General features: G+C 36.0%; 1 protein-coding gene across 2 annotated transcripts; it reads right to left on the bottom strand.

The window, feature by feature from the left end:
• Positions 1 to 3,975: 3,975 nt before the first annotated feature.
• Positions 3,976 to 15,284, bottom strand: LOC141683756 (sulfite oxidase). Of its 2 annotated transcripts, none has more exons than XM_074488510.1 (12): positions 15,097 to 15,284; positions 9,914 to 10,029; positions 9,783 to 9,845; positions 9,656 to 9,692; positions 9,438 to 9,519; positions 8,840 to 8,958; positions 8,630 to 8,725; positions 7,864 to 7,974; positions 7,685 to 7,786; positions 6,400 to 6,447; positions 4,613 to 4,891; positions 3,976 to 4,456 (listed from the first exon to the last, which is right to left on the bottom strand). In XM_074488510.1, exons 1-12 carry the CDS (start codon positions 15,169 to 15,171, stop codon positions 4,340 to 4,342), a joined length of 1,245 nt encoding a protein of 414 aa, XP_074344611.1. In that variant the 5' UTR covers positions 15,172 to 15,284; the 3' UTR covers positions 3,976 to 4,339. The 2 variants fall into 2 exon arrangements, with proteins under 2 accessions (XP_074344611.1, XP_074344612.1); XM_074488511.1 differs by having other exon boundaries at positions 4,613 to 4,831; positions 15,097 to 15,279.
• Positions 15,285 to 23,879: the final 8,595 nt, after the last annotated feature.

Genomic DNA, 23,879 nt, shown 5'->3' with positions numbered 1-23,879 from the left:
ACTTCAGCGAAGACTGCTGAATAACGGGCCTATAAGAGCCACCATATCCACACTCCGGAGCCCGGAACCGAAGCTCGTACAACGGGAACTGGCTAGACCGGACTAAATGAAAGATGTGATGCCACAACTTGAAAGTGGGCTGAACTTTAAACTGATTGCAGGTGGCAATGAACCAAGTCATCCACTTTATTCCATTGGGAGTTATCTGCATTGGAGAGATCTTGTACACATATTTGCACAAATGTTTTAGAAACAAATGCCAGTGTGGATTCCACCCAGACCGGAGATGCTCCAACCACACGGGAACGAAGCCATCAGCCGGCCTATGATGAGCCCTCTCGTCCGGAGTCGGCCACCTCCACTCAATCCGGAGATCCAACTGAAAAGCAGCCCGGACCGCCAAATCCTGGGCTTCATTATCTAGCTCAGAATACTCATCCTTCAACTTATAGTGCTCCTTAGCAACTATGCTGTTCGCAAACTTCCTATCAAAAGCTTCCCTATCATAGGGCCCTGGGCCAGCATTCTCCTGCCTAGCATACCCGGACCTAATGCTCCTAAAATAAAAACTGTTTTCTATCTCCTCGCTCTTAGTAACAAAATAACCAAGATTCTCCACCCACAGCCCCTCCGGACTACAGGGTACCTTTCTCGAAGATATTTTAGCAACTGTAAGCTTCGTTATCGCCTCAGAATCCGAAGTGGAAGTCCTCTTCCCCATCTCAACCCGTTCAGAATCAGCAGAAGACTCAGAATCTGAACTAGATGGCCCCGGATAACAAGTTATGAATGCCTTGGCAAGAGCTTTAGTCCGGACCATAAACCTAAAATAAGTGACCAAGGTTAGTCTAAAACTCCTACAGGTTATTTATCTTGAAAGCTACATGGTCCGGACTACCCTACGATTCATTTTTATTACGAATTAAAAGCAACAGTCCGGAGGCCCAATGGAAAATACATCACTAAACATGAGCTCCGGACTGCAAAAACCCCGAAACTAAGCAACCAAAACTACCATATTACTCCGAACTCAAACGACACAGAAACACAAAAACACAAATCCTAACCTGTGTGTCCGGACTACGTATCCCAATCCGGACCCCAACATAAAACCCTAATTCCAGAAACACAATTAACATGAATCAAACACCAAAACATGCCCACAAACACATATATATATACACATACAGCAAAACAACAACAACAAAATGCAAGAACACATAAACAATACAACCAAATAATGAGGGCCGCGGAAGAATCAAAGTAAAGACACAAACAGGGAAATAGAGCAACACTTACGAGATTGATACAACGGAGCGACTGGGGACGACAAATAATCAACCACAGGCCAAGCTACAGCGACAGATATCGACGGCAAGAGCAGCAAAGAAAGAACTCGAGAGAAAGAAATAAAAACAAAGAGGAACAATTGAAGAAGCAATAAAAAGAAAACAAAGAAGGCAGCGCCTCCTTTTATAGGGGGTTAAAAACAAAATAACCATGCCACGTGGCACGATCCCAGCCGCCCATCACGAGCGATCATTATTGAAGAGTAATTATTACAGCACGTCTTTTGAAAAAGACAACTGTAATAATTCAAATAATTGGGGGGAAACTCCCCAAAACCGTTTCAACTTCCAAGTCCGGACTACACAAATCAATTTAATCCGGACTAGGGGCAAGAAAAGCTCAACTCCTGACAAGGACAACCACCTTAGTCCTGATCCGCCGAACTCACCGCAATCCGGACACTCACCGCAATCCGGATTGGGGGGCAAGAAAAGCTCAACTCCTGACAAGGACAACCACCTTAGTCCTGATCCGCCGAACTCAACGCAATCTGGACTGGGGGGCAAGAAAAGCTCAACTCCTACTAAAGACAACAACCTTAGTCCTGATTCGCTGAACTCAACGAACTCCGGACTGGGAGGCAAGAAAAGCTCAACACCTGACAAGGACAACCACCTTAGTCCTGATCCGCCGAACTCAACGCAATCCGGACTGGGGGGCAAGAAAAGCTCAACTCCTGCTAAAGACAACAACCTTAGTCCTGATTCGCTGAACTCAGCGCAATCCGGACTGGGGGGCAAGAAAAGCTCAACTCCTGACAAGGACAATCACCTTAGTCCTGATCCGCCGAACTCAACGCAATCCGGACTGGGGGCAAGAAAAGCTCAACTCCGGCTAAGGACAACCACCTTAGTCCTGATTCACCGAACTCAGCGCAATCCGGACTGGGAGCAAAAAAAGCTCAACTCCAGACAAGGACAAGTTTAGTCCTGATTCGCCGAACTCAGCGCAATCCGGACTGGGGGGCAAGAAAAGCTCAACTCCTTCCAACAAAACAACAAAAAACTCATGTTCTAAAAATAAACCCAAAAACACTCCCCCATCCAGAAAATCTGCATAAGGGAGTGGGGGGCACATGATAGTACATACTGATAGTACATACAGCTCCTGGGAGGCCTGCTCCTAAGTCCTAACTCCATACAGCTCCTGGGAGGCCTGCTCCTAAGCTCTAACTCCATACAGCTCCTGGGAGGCCTGCTCCTAAGCTCTAACTCCATACAGCTCCTAGGAGGCCTTCTCTTAGGCCCCTAACTCCACGCGGCTCTTGGGAGGAGTAGTCCCGCACGGCACCACTCCTAACAAGCTCAGTCCCGCAAGCAGAACCCTGATAAACCCCAGCACGTGAGACGTTGGCCCGAGCACGTGATGGGGACAACTGTCACACATCAATCATGGGAATAATCAGGGCACGTGTCAGAGGATCCTCAAAACATTCCTCAACCAGTCCCGCGCTGACACGTGTAAAGCATCCACTCCCGCCAGGTGTCCCCCGCTCCCAGAACCAATGGCTATGATTCAAAGGTACCAACCCTAAAACCCTATCCTTGGGCTATAAATAGCCCAAGGAGGTGAGGTTTTGGGGTTAATCATTCTTTCACACTCATATACACACACAGCCACCCTGCATTCATATTCATCTTCATCTTCCCAAAAGCTAGTTCTTACTCTCACGCCGGAGGCGCCGCGGGACTCCAACCCCCCTTCCGGTGTTGTTTTGTAGGAGCCCAACCACAGCTACACCTCTACAGCGGCGAAGGATCCAGGACGCCGTCGAAGGAGCAGCCCCGCCACCAGGAGTTATCACTACCCTTCAGAAACCCCAGAACAACATTTTTATTTCGACCCATGGTATTTGGCAAACCCAAATAGGTAGACTGAGTTGTTGCCTCTGTCATCCTCAGTTGGCTACACACCTCATCCCGGACCACCTCGTCCGTGTTTGTGCTAAAAAATATGGATGATTTTTGTCTGTTAACTTGTTGCCCCGAGGCAGTTCAAAGATCTGTAAGAGCTGACATACTTTAACAGCCTCATTTATCGTTGCTTTACAGTACTACTAACTGTCATCTGCAAACAACCTATGTGAAATAGAGGGAGCACCGTTTGCAACACGACACCCATGAATCCACCCCTTATAAATATAATCATTAATCAGGCTAGTGAAACCCTCGTGACAAATTATAAAAATATAAGGCGATATAGGATCACCCTGACGGATCCCTCGAGTTGGAACAATAGGGCCCATGAATCACCTTGTGCCGAACTGTAAAGAAGCACTGACTCAGAAGTCTAGCCCACCTTACATCAAATCCCATTTTGCCCATTATTGCTTCTATAAAATTCCACTCAACACGATCATAAGCCTTACTCATGTCTAACTTAACAGCCATATATCCTTCTTTCCCCACTCTTTTCCGTTTAAGGTAGTGAAGAACCTCAAACGAAACCATGATATTGTCCGTAATTAATCTACCAGAAATAAAAGCACTTTGATTTGGAGAGATAACTCTGTCCAACAAAGGTTTCATACGATTAGCAAGAACCTTTGAAATCAGCTTATATGACACGTTGCACAGGGCTATAGGTCTCAAGTCCCCCATGCTTGTGGGAAAGGACAGGCAAATATATTTATAAATATAAATATATTTATTTTTATAACGTAAAAAGGAAAGGACAGGCAATTTGGCAGTCAACGGAAAACTTATTTGTTAATACTACAGTCTACAGATACGTTACTGGGACATTGTAGTGACATACATAGTAGAATTCGATCATTCAGTTTACTTGTACAATGCACAATGGAATCCACTCACAACCATAAATTGTATTATTCAACAGTCAAGGTAATGTGAACAGCAAGGACCCACAGCCAACAAGTACGATTCCTCTGCTCTATCAAAATGAAGCGACATAATTGAGTGCCCAATCTGAACATGCATAGGAGTGCAACAACCAACAGGTATGATTCCTCTGCTCTATCAAAATGATGCTACATATTTGAGTGCCCAATCTGAACATGCACTCGATGCCATGAAGTGTTTAATATTCCTCTTAGGTTCCAGACGTCTTCCACTTTTTCAGGTTGCACATTTGCAGCTGAATCCACCTGAAAGTAATATGGATACATGATACAAATAAAATTAACAAAAAACAAAATAGAGGGAATGAAAGTAATTAAGTGGTTACAAAAAAAGTAATTTGACAAACAAAATTCTATACCGCTTCCTTATAACTAACTAAATAGAGGGAATGAAAAACATACTGCTTTGGCAACTATCTCTGCGCTCCAGGGTATTTCAGCTTCCGTCTCAAAGAAAACCCAAGCCCACTTGTCGCTTTTAGAATCATCGTCAGCAATGTATGATGAACCATATTTTTGGAATCTAGATGCTTCCACCCAAGTTTTGCCACCATCAACAGATACATCTACTCTCTCAATCCCACGCCCACCTCCAGAGACTGCATATCCTTTGATGGTTATCTTAACAGATGAAGGAAACCACCGGGTCAGGAAAATACCTTGGTGCGTTAAAAGATCACTCTAAAAGACAAAATAAGGAGGGGATAATATACTATGAGGCACAAGAGTGTGCTAGAAAAGAACAAGAAGCATTAAGGAATATGATCTATTCATAAACATAATACCAGGTATCGTTGTTAACAGCGAAAAGTACTGAAGTGCAGTAGGGTTCCCAGAGTTCAAGCGCAAAGTGCGCCCTCCATCAAAGAGAAGCGCACGACACAAAAAAAACATATGTATAGCAACAGTATAATAGTTATTAATAAATTCAATAGCAAATAACATCCTTAATGAGAAATCAGTTCAAGTAGTTTGTATTTTTTTTTATTTTTTTTGACAGAAAAGTAGTTTGTATTTAATAATATGCAACATAAGATTTACAGACATATACATACTGAATAAGAAAAAACATAGAAATATAGTTTAATATATTTATTTAAAAAATCACTTGAAACATATTGAATATAATATTCTGTAAGATATTTGAAATTATAGGTTATATGTCTAAAATTTTTAATTGAAAACAAAACATTATCTACATATATATACACATTATTGTATGATTTGTGTAATGCATAACTTCAAAGTTAACCCATTATGTTTGTATCAGTCATGCATATATTCCAAAAAAAATAAAAATTTAGCAAGTTCCTGTTTTTTGTAAAGAAAAACGATATTCATAAATGAAAAAACTTAATAGTATAAGTTAAAGTCAATCAGAGCCCATTTATATTTTCCTATAAGCATGGATAAGTGGGATGCCCAGAGCAATGAAAAGTGTAGCTAACAGGCACATTTTACATGTGCTTTTTTAAGCGGAGAAGTGGAAAAGCATTGTTTTTCTGCGGGTCAGGCTTAAGTGCACTTCTAACAATTATAAAACCAGCTACTGGTGCCTTTAAGTTCACATACTTGTAAATCACATATAATGAGAAGTGACAAACTTGTTACGAATTACTTATGCGGATATTGGCCAGGGAAATTTTGATGTCAATTTAAGACTGAATTCTTACAAGTTAGAGCAACTCCAATAGAGTGCTAACATGTTCCTTAAAAATATTATTATAAAAATGAATCCTAGTGTTTTAGGATATTTTATTGTATGTCAACTCCAACAACATTCCTTATAAGTGTATCCTAATAATATTTTATTAATATATTCAAACTCTAGTTATGCATTTGATATGGATAAAGAGAGAGAATTGATTTTTTTATTATTAAAATGAAGGTAAGGATTCACTAGTGGTTACTTAGAATAAGGCATGAGGGGAGGATGCTAACTTTTTAAGGAAGCATTAGGATGCTATTGGAGCTCTATTTTATACAATATTCCCTAAATTTGAGTTTAGGATCTTAAATAGCTAACTTGTTGGAGTTGCTCTTAGTAGACTGTTGGCCACAAAATATAAACATCAAGAACAATATATAACAATTTAATAAATTTTTGTGCAAGCAAGGATACCAATTTAATTTATGTCTATGTCCAAACAAGGATAAGATAGACAAGTATGCATCTAAGTGTTCCTGACCTTGCCATTTTTCACCACATTGACATCCTCCAGAGAGCAAATTACGCACTGTCATGGGAAAAGAATTCAGGACAAAATTTACCCAAAAGGTACAACAGCATAACAATATATTTAGAGCATACAATGCAACTATGTCAAAAGAAGCAAGAAATAGAAGTCATAGGAGATGCTTCAGTTCTTTAGAACCAGTCTGACACATAAATCCAACCAAGAGACCTGGCCTATTCATCAACTTCTATAATTTCTCATTTACCCTGTAAATCCAGACTCGTGATTTCGTCAAGTAACCTGTTGGACACTCAAAACTGGGAGTCGGGGACATGTACATGCACTTGCCTGTTTATTTTAGGGAAAAAAACCATGCAAAATATTTTTGACTCTTATTTTGGACACATGTACGCATTGTGTTGGACAGTTCTGGAAAAAGCCAGGTGACATAGATTATACCTATTCAACTGAGCAAAGTCTTCACTACCAGATGTTGTTGATATACTTAGATATTTGCGACATTCCAAGATAGTAACAGAGAAGTGGCAAAATATCATGTGCATTAAAAGTGATTGATAGTAGCAGATATATGTTCCCCGACACTGACTAGGGAGTGAGCTGAAAAAATCGATAAATCACACCGAAAAAAAACAAACCAAAAATTAATGGTAAGGTTTTGGTCAAGTTTTTAATCAAAACCCAACGGAAATTAGCGCAAAATTATACTTATCTATAATATATTAATATGTATGTATATATATATATATGCATATATTTTGATAAATTTGAAATAATTAGTTTCAATATTGAGTATATAGATACATACTTAATAAGTTAATATTAGTATAATAAATTGTATAAAATATCACACCATAAGCTAAATAAGATCAATATTGGAATAGTTTTAAGTCATATTTTTAAATTCGTGTATAATTAATTTGCATCTCTTATTTTTATAAACTTTTGTTTTCCTGCTATCACTGATGTCCATTGTTGTGATTATATATATTTTTTTATATTTGTTATTTATTTTTTATAAAAATATGAATTTATACATAAAAAAATAACTTAATGATATAAAATTTAGTTCGTTTTACGAATTTGGTAACGGCTAATGCTAAACCACACCATGCACACCCTGATTTTTGCATGTTTAAAAAATACCATGCACGTCCTTAAAAGGAGATTCCTGCACCAATCCTGTCATGTACAAATTCTTTATGCAATTTAACACTGTATACTTATACACTTTAGCTTTTTAGGCTTTAGCAATGACAAGAATCATACAATACAGTACCTGAACAGGGAAATCCATTTGAGGCCTCCTTGTAGACCAATCAATATTATCCCAATTAACTCTAGGTGGAAACATTTTGTAGTCCTTTTGCATAAAGAAGCCCTGCTCAGTAGCAACAGAAACTACACTGAAGATATGAAGACAAGGAAATGTAAATGATATGCGAACAGTTTACCAACCTGGCATTCTTCAGAAATTATGTTAATAGACTCAATCCACTTAACTGAACGAGCACCGATAACTCCTGGGACAACAACACGAAGTGGGTAGCCATGATCCCTATTAAGAGTCTTTCACATGACAATTAAAAGATCAGGGAATGATCTAGTAATAGTTTTCTATTGGGATGTAAGATTCATAAAAAAATACAAGGCAATTAGTATTAAGGAATATAAAACATGATTCCAATATCTGATCCCACAACTTTCCACCATTCGGGGAAGTCCATAAATCAGAAAATCATTTTCAATAAATGTTTAATAATTCAAAATATTTTCAGTTCCAAAGAAAATTTTATGCCAAGAAAATTGTGTTAAATAGGACTTGTAATTCAATATAATAATATAGTGGCACACTATGATGCAAGGATGCGGCTTACTTACTATGGTACCATATACACCTGTGCATTGTTTCGAACTAACTTAAGTACAATTTACAAAAATATCAGGATTTTGATTGTTGAGAAAAGAATAATGATCTATTTATCTTGTATATATAGCTAGCTGCAAGCCTGCACCATGATAATTAAATTTTTCAACAAAGAATATCCAATAATGCTCCATATAAAGAAAGAGTAGGATAGAAGTTGAGCTGATATGTATGTGTGTGTGTGTATTTATATATATATGTATGTATATATGTATGTCTGTATGTATGTATCTATGTATGTATGTATTTTATGGATATTAAACAGTATATGTGATTAAAAATGATAAGAACATATACCTCCCCGTTCATCTCATATGCAAGCAAGACATCAGCTTCTGGGTCTGTCGCCTGGAGTAATGGAATGGAAGCCTTATAAGGGCCCCCATTCTCCTCCTTTAAAAAACATGGACCAAAGTAAGTGTGCAACCAACAAATAACAAACTGGCAAGGAAACGGAAGGGAAAATGAAATTGTATATCAGCAAGACTAGACAAGTGAAAGTATTACCTTACACTTATCAATGCTCACAAATTCAACATGTTTCCCTCCTGATTGTGTGGAGCAAGTGTACTTGGGAATTCCAATTAGTTCCAAGACATCTGCCAGTTTAGCCCCTCCCCAAACAGCTACAAGGATACACAGACTATTTTTAGCATATAAAATACAACATACTAAGGGAAGAAGATAAGTCCATTCCATCACAGCTATTATGGAGGTCTTTTTTTCACGAGTTAGAATACAAAATTTTAGTTTTAGAAAAAATGGAAGCATAAAGGATACACCCCGCAAGTGTGAAAAAATGTTATATCTCTCAATAGTCAATAGGTACATGTGAAGTGTGAACTGTTGATTATTTCCTCCAATTATATTGGTGTCAACTTCTCATAGGCTGTTTCCAAGATTCACAATCCTTTAAGCAAATAAAACCTAAAGTATATATAATATTTTCACCAAAAGATACTTCTAGAATTCACTTCAATTAAAAGATGTCTTCCGCGCACTATATTGTACTGATAATTTTGAGCTATTTACTTATCATTAACCTAATCTATCTCCATTCGGTATCAATAAATCTTGAGATATGATAAAAATAAAGGATTCTTACCATTTCCTATAGCAGCAACATCCCATCCAACTCCTTTGACTGTCCTGGTTTTGCTCATGGCAGTCCTTCTGTTACCAGCACACTAGACATTGATACAAGAGAAACAAACTGGTTCATAACTAGATCAAGAGGTAGCAATAACTGCTCTATGTCAAAACCCAACTTGTAGATTAATGCAAAATGCTAAATATCATAGTAATGTTCATAGAATGATTGACCTGTAATGTTGCAGCAACATTATATTTCGGAAGCTTCCTGTAGTCAGTAAAAAAAGGTAGTCACCTCATTGAGCTACTTAGAACCAAAGGGTCAAGGAAAAAAAGCAACAATATTTGCAGCTCTCACCATATATCTTTCATAAACAGTTCTTTGGAGTTTCCGATTACACCAGTAACAGAAACACTATATCTGTCAAGTGAAATGTCAGGCGATCTTACGTAACATAAATAGAATTAAAACATGGCTGGAATATGAACCTGTCAATGTCGTCAACTATTGGTATTGGTCCATGGTTTCTTTTGTAGAAGTATTCAACAGGAGTGACATAAGAAGTAATTAAGGCTGACCGTGGTGGCTCAGCATTGAACGGCTCCTGCACCAGAGACAGACAAGACTTAAGTTTTTATTGTATCGAAAAAAATGAACTAGACAAAAAACAAAGTATACGATTGGGAGGAAGAGAGAAGACAAAAGTTTTTATAGATCAAAGAAACTGTACAAACATAAGATATTTTACAGTAGAGGGGAAGGGAGGAAGGCCAAAGTACAAAACTAAAAATGTCAATCATTTTTCTTTTTAAGTTAAATGTAACCAATTGTGTGACCTAGCCAAGCGCATGGCGTGATGATAAACAGAAAATAACAATATAAATATTTTATTTTTACACATTATTATTTAGGTTCAAGTGTATATTAACTAAATATTTGTATTATCTAATAAGAAATATTCTAGAATTTAGATAAATTCGTAGAATTATAAGTTAGTAATCAAGATAATTACTAGAAAAAGAATTATAGCCAGCGTCAATCAGCTCTTTGAGGAATTGGTAGAAAAAGAATTATAGCCGGTGTTAAGTAAATTATTGAAGTTTTAGTTTGGAGGTCTGAACTCAGAAGACATTATTATTATGCTCTCAAGGAACCAGGTTGAAATTAGAGTTATTTTATCAATACAAAAAAATATAAAATTTCTATATAATTCGAAAGTTGCTTCGGAAAAAGCTACGAATCAAAGTTTTTTCTGCAAGTAAATTTCCCTAAGTGAAGCAATTTGGTTTTACCAAATGCCGGGAAAACTGCTTAGGGGGGATCAAAAGGGAATGGCAAACAGGGCGTCAGTTTCTTTCTATCAACGGAAAATGAAATTCATTCATCCCTGAATTATTGTTGTTTTATTGATCATTTTTGAAGTCCCTGAACATATTCCAACACTCAGGTAATTTATGTTTCGAATTTTTCTGGTACAAATCCTCTTTGTCGAAAAGAACTCTAAAGCCTAACGGACGTTAGTGGCATGCACTTTTACCTACTGAGACGAATAAACAAAAAAATATATTAAAAGTTACAGCACAAGATGCACAAGCTATTCACGTGGTTTAAAACTAACCTTTACATTATGTGCATACATTTAAGAGAGAATCTAGGTTAGGGTTCAATATTCAAATTGGGGAAAAACAAATTACGAATCAATTGAGATGATATCAAATGGGAGTAACAGCACATTTAACTCAACGATAGCATATGGCACCAATTTTCTGTAAATGTGGGTTTCAATGTTCCATTTAGAGCTCAAACAAACAAACCAAATAGTAAAGAGAGGAGGTTCTTTGGTTGTCCAATATACAAAGCCAAAGACGAGTCGTGTGGATTTTTCAATAGTATGATGAAGAAATTTGTGAAATAATTGAATCTTTTCAATTTCTAAACTGAAAAGATATCGTCACTCCAGCTAGCAATATTGGAAGCCAGACTTGGTGAGTTACAATCTATGAAAAAATGAAAATGGGAGAATTGGAATTTCACTTGCAAATGAAAGACAAACATATTGAAGCTATTGATTTTCTGTTATAAATGTTTAGATTTGTCTTGTTTGTAATTGTATGTGTCTTTGTAATCAATTTGTGCTTATGAGTTTGTGCTATGAATATGCTTGGCACACCGTAAAATATTTATGCTAGTGACTTTGTAATTTTTTATGAATAATAAATCACTTTGTACAAACCCGTAATATATGAATAATAACGCATACAAATTGGGTAGCTTGTGATTTTTTTTTTACAATTTTATTTTTGTTTTTCTAATTATCTATCCACATTGAAGAAGATGACTTGTAAAAAACGTTCCACGTCAACAAGATTCTAATTGGGGTTAAATCTCAAAGTAGGCATATATCAAAAATCTCATTATACTTATTGGGGACTCATATGCACCACTATAGTTGCAAGGAATGATATAGTTGTTAGTCAACTTCTTGACTTGACGGAAAATGTTTTCAAATTAACGGAAGTAACAATCGTGGAAAGACGTACAACACGTGTGAGGTCTTCTGGGTCACTAAACCATTTATAAGACAATTTTCATTTTTTAAAATCAAATTAAATTCATTTATTTTAAATTCAAATTTATTATTAAAAATTATGTAAAAATATATTATATTTTAGAATCGATAAAAAGAATTTTAAAAAATTAACAAATATATTTTAGTCGCCAAATTTTACTAAACAAAATTATGATAAGAAATAATTAATTTATTAATATCTTTAAAAGGTTCAAAAATATTGAAATGCTTATAACATTAAACTTGGAAACTTTAATTTATAATATAGTTAATGGATCGCTGAAGTTTTTAAAAATTAAATTTAAATTTATACAATAAGATGCATACAAGATAAGAATAAAAATTACTTAAAAACTGATATTAGTAAATACATACCATGCATAAGCCTATACTGTAAGAGCGAACATACATGAATATAAACACAGGCACGGCAATGATTCTGGAAGTCAACAATTAGATGTTAAAAATCTCAATCTTTATACATGTACAGGATCTGTTGGTCAAAACCAATAGAATCGAAGTAATTTCCTTTCATTCATGATCATATCTTACTAGTTTTATGAAAGAAAAAAAAAAGAAACTTGATCATCTTCTTCTGAATGTTCAGAGCTTAAAATTGAGATTGGATGTTTATAAAATTACCAGGAGAGTTATTAATTTGATACTGTAATTGTACTTCTGATTTAAGGATTTAAACTTTTGAAAATTGTGGAGATTATAATCTATATGTATGCGTTAATTCCCTTGCAAATATAAATTAGGTGGACTACTTAGCTGGATTCCACGTAATGTTTTAGATCTTGTCACGTCCATCCTGTTGTAACAATCGTTATGTCAAAAGAATTACCGTCAAGTCAATGAGCCCAACTAACGGCTATATCATTACTTGCAACTATAGTGGTGCAAATGAGTCCCCGATAAGTAGAATGAGATTTTTGATATATGCCTTTCACTTGAGTGACTACTTTGAGATTTAACCCATTCTAATTGGGTAGCAAGCAAGAAATGTGTGTGCTGCAAGTGGATTTATAAGGTTAGATATCTACCTGATGGTTCTGTTGAGGATTAAAACCAGATTAGTGGTCAAAAGTATACACAATCTTTGGAGTTGATTATTATGCTACTTTCACTCCACCAGTGAAAATGGTTATCGTTTGGCGTTTGTAAACTCCAGCTACAGCTAATAACTAGCACATTATTCAAGTGGACATTAATAATGCATTCTTCCATGCATATCTTGCCGAGGAAGTTTACATGGCTTTACCTTTGGGGCACAAAACTGATTTTTTTTTGTCCTAAGATGGTTTGTAAACTGATTAATCCTGTATAGGAATGGATTGCAAAGTTAACATCCTGTTTGTAAGCTTCTGGATATGTTCAATCAAAGTTGGATCATCCCTTGTTCACTTTACAGCACAATCTTTTACTGCAGTTTTGGTTCATGTAGATGATATTCTCAGTTCTCGAAATGATTTGAGTACTATTCAATCTCTTGAATCTCTGTTACAATTCACTTTACCAATAAAGACCTTGGTGATGTCAAATATTATCTTGGTCTTGAAATTTTTCGAAATGACAAGGGTTTGTTTCTTAGTCAACAAAAGTTTATCAGTGATTTGCTTCAATCTGCTGATCTTCTTGATTTTAAGTTACTTTCTGTTCCTATAGATTTCGGTATCAAATTATATGATTATTCTAGGCCTGGTGAATTAATTTCAGATCCTTCTCTTTACAAACGATGGGTTGGTAAACTTCTTTATCTTATTGTAGGCCTAATTTTTCATACTCTGTTCAATTATTAAGCCAGATCTTACATGCTCCCAGGGAAAAACTTCTTAAAGCTGTCATTCAAGTCTTAAGGTACATGGCCTTTTTCTTCCCTGCTTGGCTGCTTCTAACCCTTTAACTATAACTGCTCACAGTGATAGTGATTTGGGGGGAGGGGTCTACGAAGTCAGCTAGGGGTTATGTTTTCATGCTTGATTCTATTGTCATTTCTTGGAGAGCTAAATATGGAGAATCTCTATATTCAGATGCTTCTCGTAAGGCTATTTGGCCCAAGAATCTCTTAAATGATCTTCATCTTTTTCCTATATATCATGCTATTCCTCTTTATTGTTATAATAAAGCTGCCAAAGATTTAACAGCTAACCCAGCTTATCATGCTGAATTGGATTGTCATTTATTTGGGAAAAGATACAGCGTGGTTTGGTTACTGTTTCATCAGTTTCTTCTAAGGATAATATTGCTACTAAAGGTTTAGGTAAATTTCCTCATTGGACGTGTTCTTCCAAATTGGGACTTACTTTTGCTTGGCAGTCCTCACATTAACTATATGATCCTATTGGGGTCTTCCTCTAATACCTTAAGATTTTAGATTAGATGGCTACTAAACATGGTATTAAAGCTTAGGTTTCCTCCAACACATAAGGTTTTAGATGAGCTGGTTAATGCCCCAAAGATGGGGGTTGGTGTTCCACTCTTCGGCCCATAAATGGGTCTTCCTCTAACACATAAGGTTTTAGATCAGCCGGTTACTCAACACATTCATAGATTCTCGTGTCGCAACTCGTGTAAAGCACAAGCTGCTTATTCCATTTATCCAAAGTTACTAGAAAGTTAGTTGTAGTTTCTATATATATTGAAACTCGAGAAATGTGAATAGTCCAATATGCTTGCACACTCATTTCTATTGGAATAATAATAATAATAAAAAAATTATATACTCTTCTCTCTCACTCTCTCGCTCTCAAAGATCACTCTGCAAGTTCTTGCTTATAGATCGCAGTTAATATTAGAGAGTAGTTACAGTTTAGCTCAATATAAAAACTCTTTAATCACTCCTTGATAAAATTATAAACATGTCAAGAGAATTAAAAAAAACGTAGAGGCTTCAATCAACCAAATGTGTGAATAATCCGAATAATCTAAAGGATATGCAAACAAATTAAATTATAAGCACAAAAAAAATTACATAAAACTGTGGAAGAGGGAGAGGGAGAGAGAGAGAGAGAGAGAGAGAGAGATTAAATTATAAGCACTAAAATTCACATAAAACTCTGTGTGTAGAGGAGGGGGAGAGAGAGAGAGAGAGAGAGAGACCTTGGCGTTGATTTGAAGAGAAGGATGGCGGGTAGGTTCTCGGGAATAATCAGAAGGGCCTCTTATTCCAGGCATATTTGTGTTTGTGGGGGTTGTGGCTAGTTGTATGTGTGTGTTATTATATACACACTATCAGCTTTTCCTGCTGATTATCTATCTATATTTCTCGGCAGAGAAGAGAGACGGTGAAAACAAAAAGCGACATCGCCTAATTTTGCTTTTTTGTTTTTATTTTATTTTTATTTAATTATCTACTACTATTTTCATTTATTTTATTATTATTGTCGGCTTGTTTGTCACCAGCTCAGCTTACATTAACAAAGTGCAGGAGGACTTCCCGATACAGAGTATACTTTTGACGGTAATTAAATTAATCAATCCCCTGTTTAATCTATTAATCTCTTATCAATTTTCTATAATATATTTGATCGATTTAATTTTTAAAATTTAAATAATCTCTACGAATATTTTTATCGGAGTATGTATAATTATTTATTAGAATTTAAATACTATATTCATTTAAATATGAATAATTATAAAAATTATGATATAATAAATATATATTTATTAATAAATAATTAATAGGATCGTAAAAATATATTAAATATAATTATATATTACTATTCCGATTAATTCCCTATTTTCAACTAATTCCAAATCGACAGCTCAATCAATCTTATATGATTCCCTATTTTTAGAGCAATGTATTAATTATATAATTGGAGAGAATTTTAGGCAAAGTTAGGATGAAAATAAAAAAATTTATTTATTTTAAATTTATTTTTACATTTCATTAGATACTGTAGTTGATAATTATAAAGAAATAGTTTTCAATCATTAAAATTTAAGATACGACACTAAATTAAGATGGGTATATAAATATTTTTTATCCATTAAAGAAAGAGTGAATAGTGGAATGGAATTGGCATGTTCATCCACTTGTAAAATTCCAAATATTAAGGGACAAAATAACCGAAACTACTCCTCCTATATCTAAAATCAAGATTTGGAACATGGTTTATGGTTGACGGGGGGATAAACAATTCTAATTTCTATGGGCAGGCTTTCAATTCGAACCAGGTAATGTAAACCCGGTAAATCTTATTTAAATTTTATAATAGATGTTATAAATAAGATCGTCAATAAGTAGTCTGATAATCCCAATTTATCTCGGGGTCTTCTCCTTGCTGGACCCGGTCTCAAGCTTTGTTTTGGCAGAAATGACGGCGGCGTGTGGTGTAGCTGTAGGGTGGGAACCTACAAAATAGAATTGGAGGGGGTGGCGTCCCCGCGGCACCTCCGGTGTGAGAATGAGAGAGGGTTTTGAAGGAGAGAGGGGCAAAACGGGAATTATGCAAGTATTTTATGGTGTGTATATATGAAAAGAGTGTGTAACCTGAAACCTTCCTTTTATCCTGTCTTTTATAGGCCTTCTACTAGGTTTAGGGGTTTGTACCTTTTAATCTGGACCGTAGGTGTGTCTTTTGGACTGTAGGGCGTGTGGACGCCTGTGATGCGCTGAAGTACTATCGAATCCGGACCGTAGGAATGTTCTGGATCCGGGGTATCTGGACGGTGGTGATGTTGTCAAGCGTCTTGGGCTCTCCAAGGTTAAAACTGAGTGCTTCCTGGACTTTTCTTATTGGGTCTTGGGCCTCTCTTATTGGGCCTGTACTAATATAGGCTATCTGTTAGATATATTTGATAATGTCATGACTAATGTGATTTATGTTTAGTTTTCAGATCTGACTTAAACAGGACAAATCAGTAATTAACTGAAATCAGCACTTATACTGAAGTCAGAACTTAAGTCGTCAGTACTTAAGGTTCAGGAGATATTTATCAGAAGATAATATCAGGACTTAAAGAAAACGTTCAGATAAGGAAGGCAGCTGATTTACAGGAAGAGAAGATCAAGACAAACGTAAAAAGAGATATGCATGAAGAAGGAATTCTATGAAGAATAGAATACTTGGAAGAAAAGATATCTGATTGATATATTTTAGGAAGCAGAATTATATTCCATATCAATTAGCGATAATCGTGTAACTGTGTAGTATATAAACACAGACATAGGGTTTACACTATAAGTGTTATCATTATCGAGAAAATTATTCATTGTAACCCTAGCAGCTCTTGTGATATTTGCTCATCACTGAGAGAGGACAGTTCCATACTGTAACAGAGTTTATTGTTTTGAATAAAGTTTGTTTTCTGTTACTTGAGTTATTAAAGTTCGATTTGATTGTACTATACACTGTATTCACCCCCCTCTACAGTGTGTGTGACCTAACAAGTGGTATCAGAGCCTATATGTTAACACACAAACAGTTTAAGATCCAAAAACAATCATGCCTGAAGTAGAAACTTCAACTAAGCCCACCAAAACTGAAGAACCTCCAAAGACACAAATTCAAAGCCGATATGAGACTATTAGAGTTCCCATATTGAGACCATCTGAATATCCCATATGGAAGGTGAGGATGACTATGTTTCTGGAAGCTACAAATCCAGAATATCTTGATAGAATCAAGGAAGGGCCTCACAAACCAACCAAGCTCGCTGTTGCAGTTGCAGGTGAAGCAGCAAAGTCAGTACCAAAGGAGAAGAGTGACTACACTGCTGAAGATATCGCATCAATTGCTAAGGATGTTAAGGTACGACACTTACTGCATAGTGTCATTGATAATGTAATGTCAAACAGGGTAATAAACTGCAAGACTGCAAAGGAGATATGGGATGCCTTGGAAACAAGATGTCAGGGAACTGATACGATTAAGAAGAACAGGAAGACAATACTCACTGAAGAATATGAACACTTTGACACAAAGGCTAATGAGTCATTGACTGATTTATATGATAGATTTGTCAAACTCTTGAATGATTTGTCACTGGTTGATAAGGAGTATGATCTTGAAGATTCAAACCTTAAATTCCTGTTGGTTCTTCCTGAAAGCTGGGATTTGAAGGCAACAACAATAAGAGACAACTATAATATTGATGAAACAACTCTTCATGAAATTTATGGGATGCTCAAGACTCATGAACTTGAGATGGAACAAAGAAGCAAGAGGAAAGGAGGAAAGTCAAGGACAGTTGCTCTTAAGGCTAAGAAGAATCCCCCAAGACAGCTACCTCAAGGAAAGGCAAGGGTAAAGCTCTCTTCACAAAGTCTGATACTGAGTCATCAAGTTCTGATAATGATGATGACTCAGAATCTGAAAGCTTGCCTGAGACGGATGTTGATGAAGAGATGATGAAGCTGTGTGCTCTTATGGTGAAAGGAATCACAAAGATTGCATACAGGAAGTTCAGGAAGGGAAAAAAGTTTTCCAGGAAAGGTGCAAGTTCTGATAAGAAAAATTTCAGAAAATCTGAGGGCAAAGGAGGAAAGTCTGACAGAGGAGATTATACAAATGTCAAATGCTACAACTGTGGTGAGAAAGGCCACATATCTCCTGATTGCAAGAAAGTGAAGAGTGACAAAGGCAAGGCTCTTGTCACAAAGAACAAAAGCTGGACAGACACCTCAGATTCTGAAAGTGAGGAGAATTATGCCTTGATGGCAAATGCTGATATGACAAGTGATGAAAGCAGTTCTGAAGCTGCTGAGTTAAAGGTACCTCAAACTACTTATGCCTTTCATACTGATAATATTAATGAGTTGAGAAGATATCTTAAAACCATATTCATTAGCTATAGAGATCAAACTTTAACATGTGAAAGATTAACTTCTGAAAATCTTGCTTGCAAAAAGAGGAAAGATTATTTAGAAAAAGAGTTAGTCATGTTCCATCAAACTCAGAAAGATAGAGATGATGCTTTCTATGTTAGGGATGAAGTACTTAAAATGAATGAATCTCTAAAAGCTGAGTTAGAAAAGGAAAGAGAGATTATCAGGACTTGGACTAACTCTGGCAGAACAACTCAGAATTTGTTAAGTAGTGAAAACTGGAAAGAGGGCTTAGGTTATGGAGATGATAAGAATGATAAAAGAACTGTAGAAATTAAGCCTAAAGTTGTTAATCAAAAATCTAAGTTAAAACCTGTTAAGTTTGTAGCTGTAAAATCTGATACTGAGAAATCAGAAGTTAAAAAGGAATTAACTTCTGACAAACTAAAACAGGAAAAGACAACTGAAGTAAACGTAGGCTTAATGACAAAGAAGCAGCTTAAGCATAAGCTGAAAGATGTTAAGAATGCAAACAAGGTAAAATCACCTAGGAAAAATAGGAATGGAAAGGAAGGTATGAATAAAAGCAATGATTATAAGCCTGTTCCTGATGCTCCTAGAAAAACATGTCATAACTGTGGAAGTTCTAACCATCTGCCTTCTTTTTGCAGGAAGAATAAGAACATAAACTCCTTACCTTCAAAATCAGGAGTTAAGAATCAGTCTTTTAGATATAAACCACAAAATCCTTGTTTTCATTGTGGTAGTTTATGGCATTCCATTTATACTTGTAAGGAATATCATAGTCTGTACTATGATTATTATCAAATAAAACCTTATTTAAAGAAAGTTAGCATTGTTCCTTCTAGTGTAAGTTCTGATTCAAAGTCTGATAGTATAAATTCTGATAAGAAAAATGTTAACATAAACTCTGATGCTAAATTCGCTGCAAATGTTAACAAACTTAATAAGGCCAAAGGATCCAAACTTCTAGTGGTCTTTGTGATTGCAGGGCAACAGGAAAAACATCCTAGTTCTGGACAGTGGATGTTCAGGACATATGACTGGAAATAAAGCCCTGCTATCAGACTTTGTAGAGAAGACTTTGGTCTCAGGACTTAAACACAATCTGCTGAGTGTCAGTCAAATCTGTGACAGAGGTTATCATGTGGATTTCTTTGAAGAACACTGTGAAGTTGTAAGTAAATCTACAGGAAAAGTTGTTCTGCAAGGATACTGGCGTGGTAACATTTATGAAGCCAAGCTTTCAACAATTACTGATGGTTCTGCAATCTGTTTGATGAGTAGAACATCAATTGAAGAAAGCTAGAATTGGTACAAGAAACTCTCTCATTTAAATTTCAACAATATAAATGAACTAGTCAAGAAAGATCTTGTGAGAGGACTGCCAAAGTCAGTATTTGCTCCTGATGGCCTTTGTGATTCTTGTCAGAAGGCTAAACAAAGGAAATCATCATTCAAGAGCAAGACTGAATCATCAATTCTTGAGCCTTATCACCTACTGCATGTTGATCTATTTGGTCCAGTAAATGTCATGTCTATTACAAAGAAGAAATATGCTATGGTCATAATGGATGAGTTCACCAGATACACATGGGTGTATTTCTGGCACACAAAAAGTGAAACTGCATCTATCTTGATTGATCATGTCAGGCAACTGGATAAATTGGTGAAAGATTCTGTGAAGATAATAAGAAGTGATAATGGTACTGAGTTCAAGAATCTGATAATGGAAGGGTTCTGCAAAAACCATGGAATCAAGCAGGAATTTTCTGCTCCTGGAACTCCACAGCAAAATGGAGTTGTTGAAAGAAAGAATAGAACTCTCATTGAAGCTGCACGTACAATGCTTGATGAAGCAAAGCTTCCAACCTATTTCTGGGCTGAAGCTGTGCAGACTGCTTATTTTACTCAGAATGCAACACTAATTAACAAGCATGGAAAGACACCATATGAGATGGTGAAGAAAAAGAAGCCAACTCTGAAGTATTTTCACGTATTTGGATGCAAGTGTTTTGTTCTTAAGACTCATCCTGAACAGCTATCCAAATTTGATCTAAAAGCTGATGAAGGAATCTTTGTTGGATATCCACTTTCCACAAAAGCCTTCAGAGTCTATAACTTGAGAACAAGAGTGGTCATGGAATCTATCAATGTCTCTTTTGATGATAAGAAGATTACTGGACTTGAAGATTTCAATGATCCTGATCAGCTAAGATTTGAAAATGAAGACTTAAATTCTGATACTGAAAATCCTGACAGTCTAAATCCTGATACTGCAAACTCTAATGGATTAAACTTTGATGTTATTGAAACTGTGGTGACTACGCCGAAGGAAGATGCACCTATGCAGGGGGAACATACTCAAGATACAACCACATCTCAAGAAGCATCAGAACATACATCTGGCTCTTCAAGTTCTGATTCGTCAAGTTCTGATAAGCCAAGTTCTGATAATTCTGAAAACTTAAATTCTGAAGAATCCAACTCAGAGAGCATAGTTTCAGGGGGAGCATCAGAAAATGTTGATGAAGATAGCATGGATCATGGGGGAGCATCCAGTTCTAGAGAAAACCTTCCATCTACAAGGAAGTGGACTAAATCACATACACCAGACTTAATAATTGGAAATCCTGATGCAGGTGTCAGAACTATAACAGCTACTTCAAGTGAATGTCTTAACAATTCTTTTCTTTCTCAGACTGAACCAAAGAAAGTGGAAGAAGCTCTTCAAGATGCTGATTGGGTGCAAGCAATGCAGGAAGAGTTAAATGAATTTGAAAGAAACAAAGTCTGGACCCTAATGCCAAGACCAAAGAACAGATCTGTTGTTGGTACAAAGTGGGTATTCAGAAACAAAACTGATAGTGATGGCATAATTACAAGAAATAAGGTAAGATTGGTTGCAAAAGGATATTCTCAACATGAGGGAATTGATTATGATAAAACATTTGCACCAGTTGCTAGATTGGAAGCCATAAGGATATTTTTGGCTTATGCTGCTCACAAAAAGTTTACTGTCTTTCAAATGGATGTGAAAAGTGCTTTTCTCAATGGAGAATTGGAGGAGGAAGTATATGTTGAACAACCTCCAGGCTTTGTAGATCCCAAATATCCTAATCATGTCTACAGGCTTGATAAAGCACTTTATGGCCTTAAGCAAGCTCCAAGAGCATGGTATGAGACTTTAGCTCAGTTTCTTCTGGAAAGTGGATTTAACAGAGGAACTATAGATAAAACACTGTTCTACCTCAACCATGGAAAGGACTTACTTCTGGTTCAGATATATGTTGATGATATCATCTTTGGTTCTACAGATGACAGACTTTGCAAGAAGTTTGCCAAACTGATGCAGTCAAGATATCAAATGAGTATGATGGGGGAACTTAGCTATTTTCTGGGTCTTCAAGTCAAGCAGAATGAAGAAGGCACTTTTATTTTTCAAACCAAGTACACCAGAAATTTGCTGAAGAAATTTGGAATGCAAGATTGTTCAAGTGCATCCACTCTCATGGCCACTGCAACAAAACTGGATAAGGATACTGGTAAATCAGTAGATATTACTGATTACAGAGGTATGATTGGCTCTCTACTCTATCTAACTGCTAGTAAACCTGATATCATGTATGCTACCTGTCTTTGTGCAAGATTTTAAGCAGATCCAAGAGAACCTCACTTAACAGCTATAAAAAGAATTTTCAAGTATCTTAAGGGAACAGCTGATCTGGGATTGTGGTATCCCAGAGAATTAGATTTTAAACTAATAGGTTGCTCAAATGCAGATTTTGCAGGTTGCAAAATTGACAGGAAAAGCACAAGTGAAAGCTGCCAATTTCTTGGAGGCAGATTGATTTCTTGGTTTAGCAAGAAACAAAAGTCAATTTCCACATCAACTACAGAAGCAGAGTACATTGCTGCAGAAAGCTGTTGTGCACAAATTCTTTGGATAAAGAATCAGTTACTGGATTATGGGTTAACATATTTTAAAATCCCTATTTACTGTGATAATCAAAGTGCTATTGCTATGACAGGTAATTCAGTTCAACACTCAATGACAAAGCACATCAGCATTAGGTACCACTTCATAAGGGAACATGTGGATGAAGGTAAAGTGGAATTGTATTTTGTTCCAACAGATCAACAACTAGCAGATATCTTCACAAAACCACTGTGTGAAGCTACTTTTACAAGATTGGTAAATGAACTTGGAATGGTTTCAGGTTATTTCTCTAAATCTGCTTAGTTTTTGTTCTGATACATCAGACTTTATGATCAGTATTTACAGAAATTACTCTTTTTGTGTATTCTGTGCTTAATTAAAAATTGCTTAAATACTGATTGTTGTCTGATGTGAATTTCTAAACTCTGATAGTGATATGACTGTTTATGTGACTATTCAATCCTATGAGGATAAATGTGCTAGATGCTGACCTAATAGTCTTTAACATACTAGAGATCCCATGTTAGCAGTAATTATTTATGTGGAAATCTATTGACACAAGCAAATTCTGATATTGAGCTTAGTCATGTTTACTTTGTCTATCTTATTACTAAGTCAAAAACTAGAATAATGCTTCTCATATGTTAAGTTCTGATGTTAGTAAATCTGATGAATGTACTAAGTGCTGATAAACCTCACTCATCAAAAGAAAAAGTAAAAGAAAAGATAATAAAAATCAGGTACTCCTTTGAGATCTAGAGTAACAATGTGGAAGGGAAGACTTAAGTGCATTGCTGGTATTAAGTAATATGCATCAGAAAAGCAAATAATTATTTTTCTTGGTGACTTTTCACACTCTATGATTACTGGAGAAATACTCTGATAATAGCATAATTCTGATAAGCAGTCGTGACTCACTTACACTGAGAAGCCACTGTACAATGGAATTTCAAAAGATGCATAAAATAAGCACAAAACAGTTGAGGTGGACTCGTGTGTTAGGAATATGTGTATTAGTTTGATGATAAGTTAAACAAAACACTTAAGTAGAAATCTAGTGTTTGTAGCCTCAACGGATAAGACCATCTTGTCTATCCGTTGAAGGAGTAGCTTTACTTAGCAATAAGTTTAGTATTGTAGCACATTTCA

This window comes from Apium graveolens, chromosome 9, assembly GCF_009905375.1.
Source record: "Apium graveolens cultivar Ventura chromosome 9, ASM990537v1, whole genome shotgun sequence".
NCBI classification, from domain to species: domain Eukaryota; kingdom Viridiplantae; phylum Streptophyta; class Magnoliopsida; order Apiales; family Apiaceae; genus Apium; species Apium graveolens.
Note: the sequence above shows the minus strand (reverse complement) of the source record. Positions and strands in the feature narration are given on the sequence as shown.

Coding starts and splice junctions, on each gene's coding strand:
- LOC141683756 (XM_074488510.1), bottom strand. CDS start 15,171: ATGCCTGGAATAAGAGGCCCTTCTGATTATTCCCGAGAACCTACCCGC. Junction 10,030..15,096: donor CTCTTCAAATCAACGCCAAG/GTCTCTCTCTCT, acceptor TCTCTGGTGCAG/GAGCCGTTCAATGCTGAGCC. Junction 8,726..8,839: donor TGAGCATTGATAAGTGTAAG/GTAATACTTTCA, acceptor TGTTTTTTAAAG/GAGGAGAATGGGGGCCCTTA.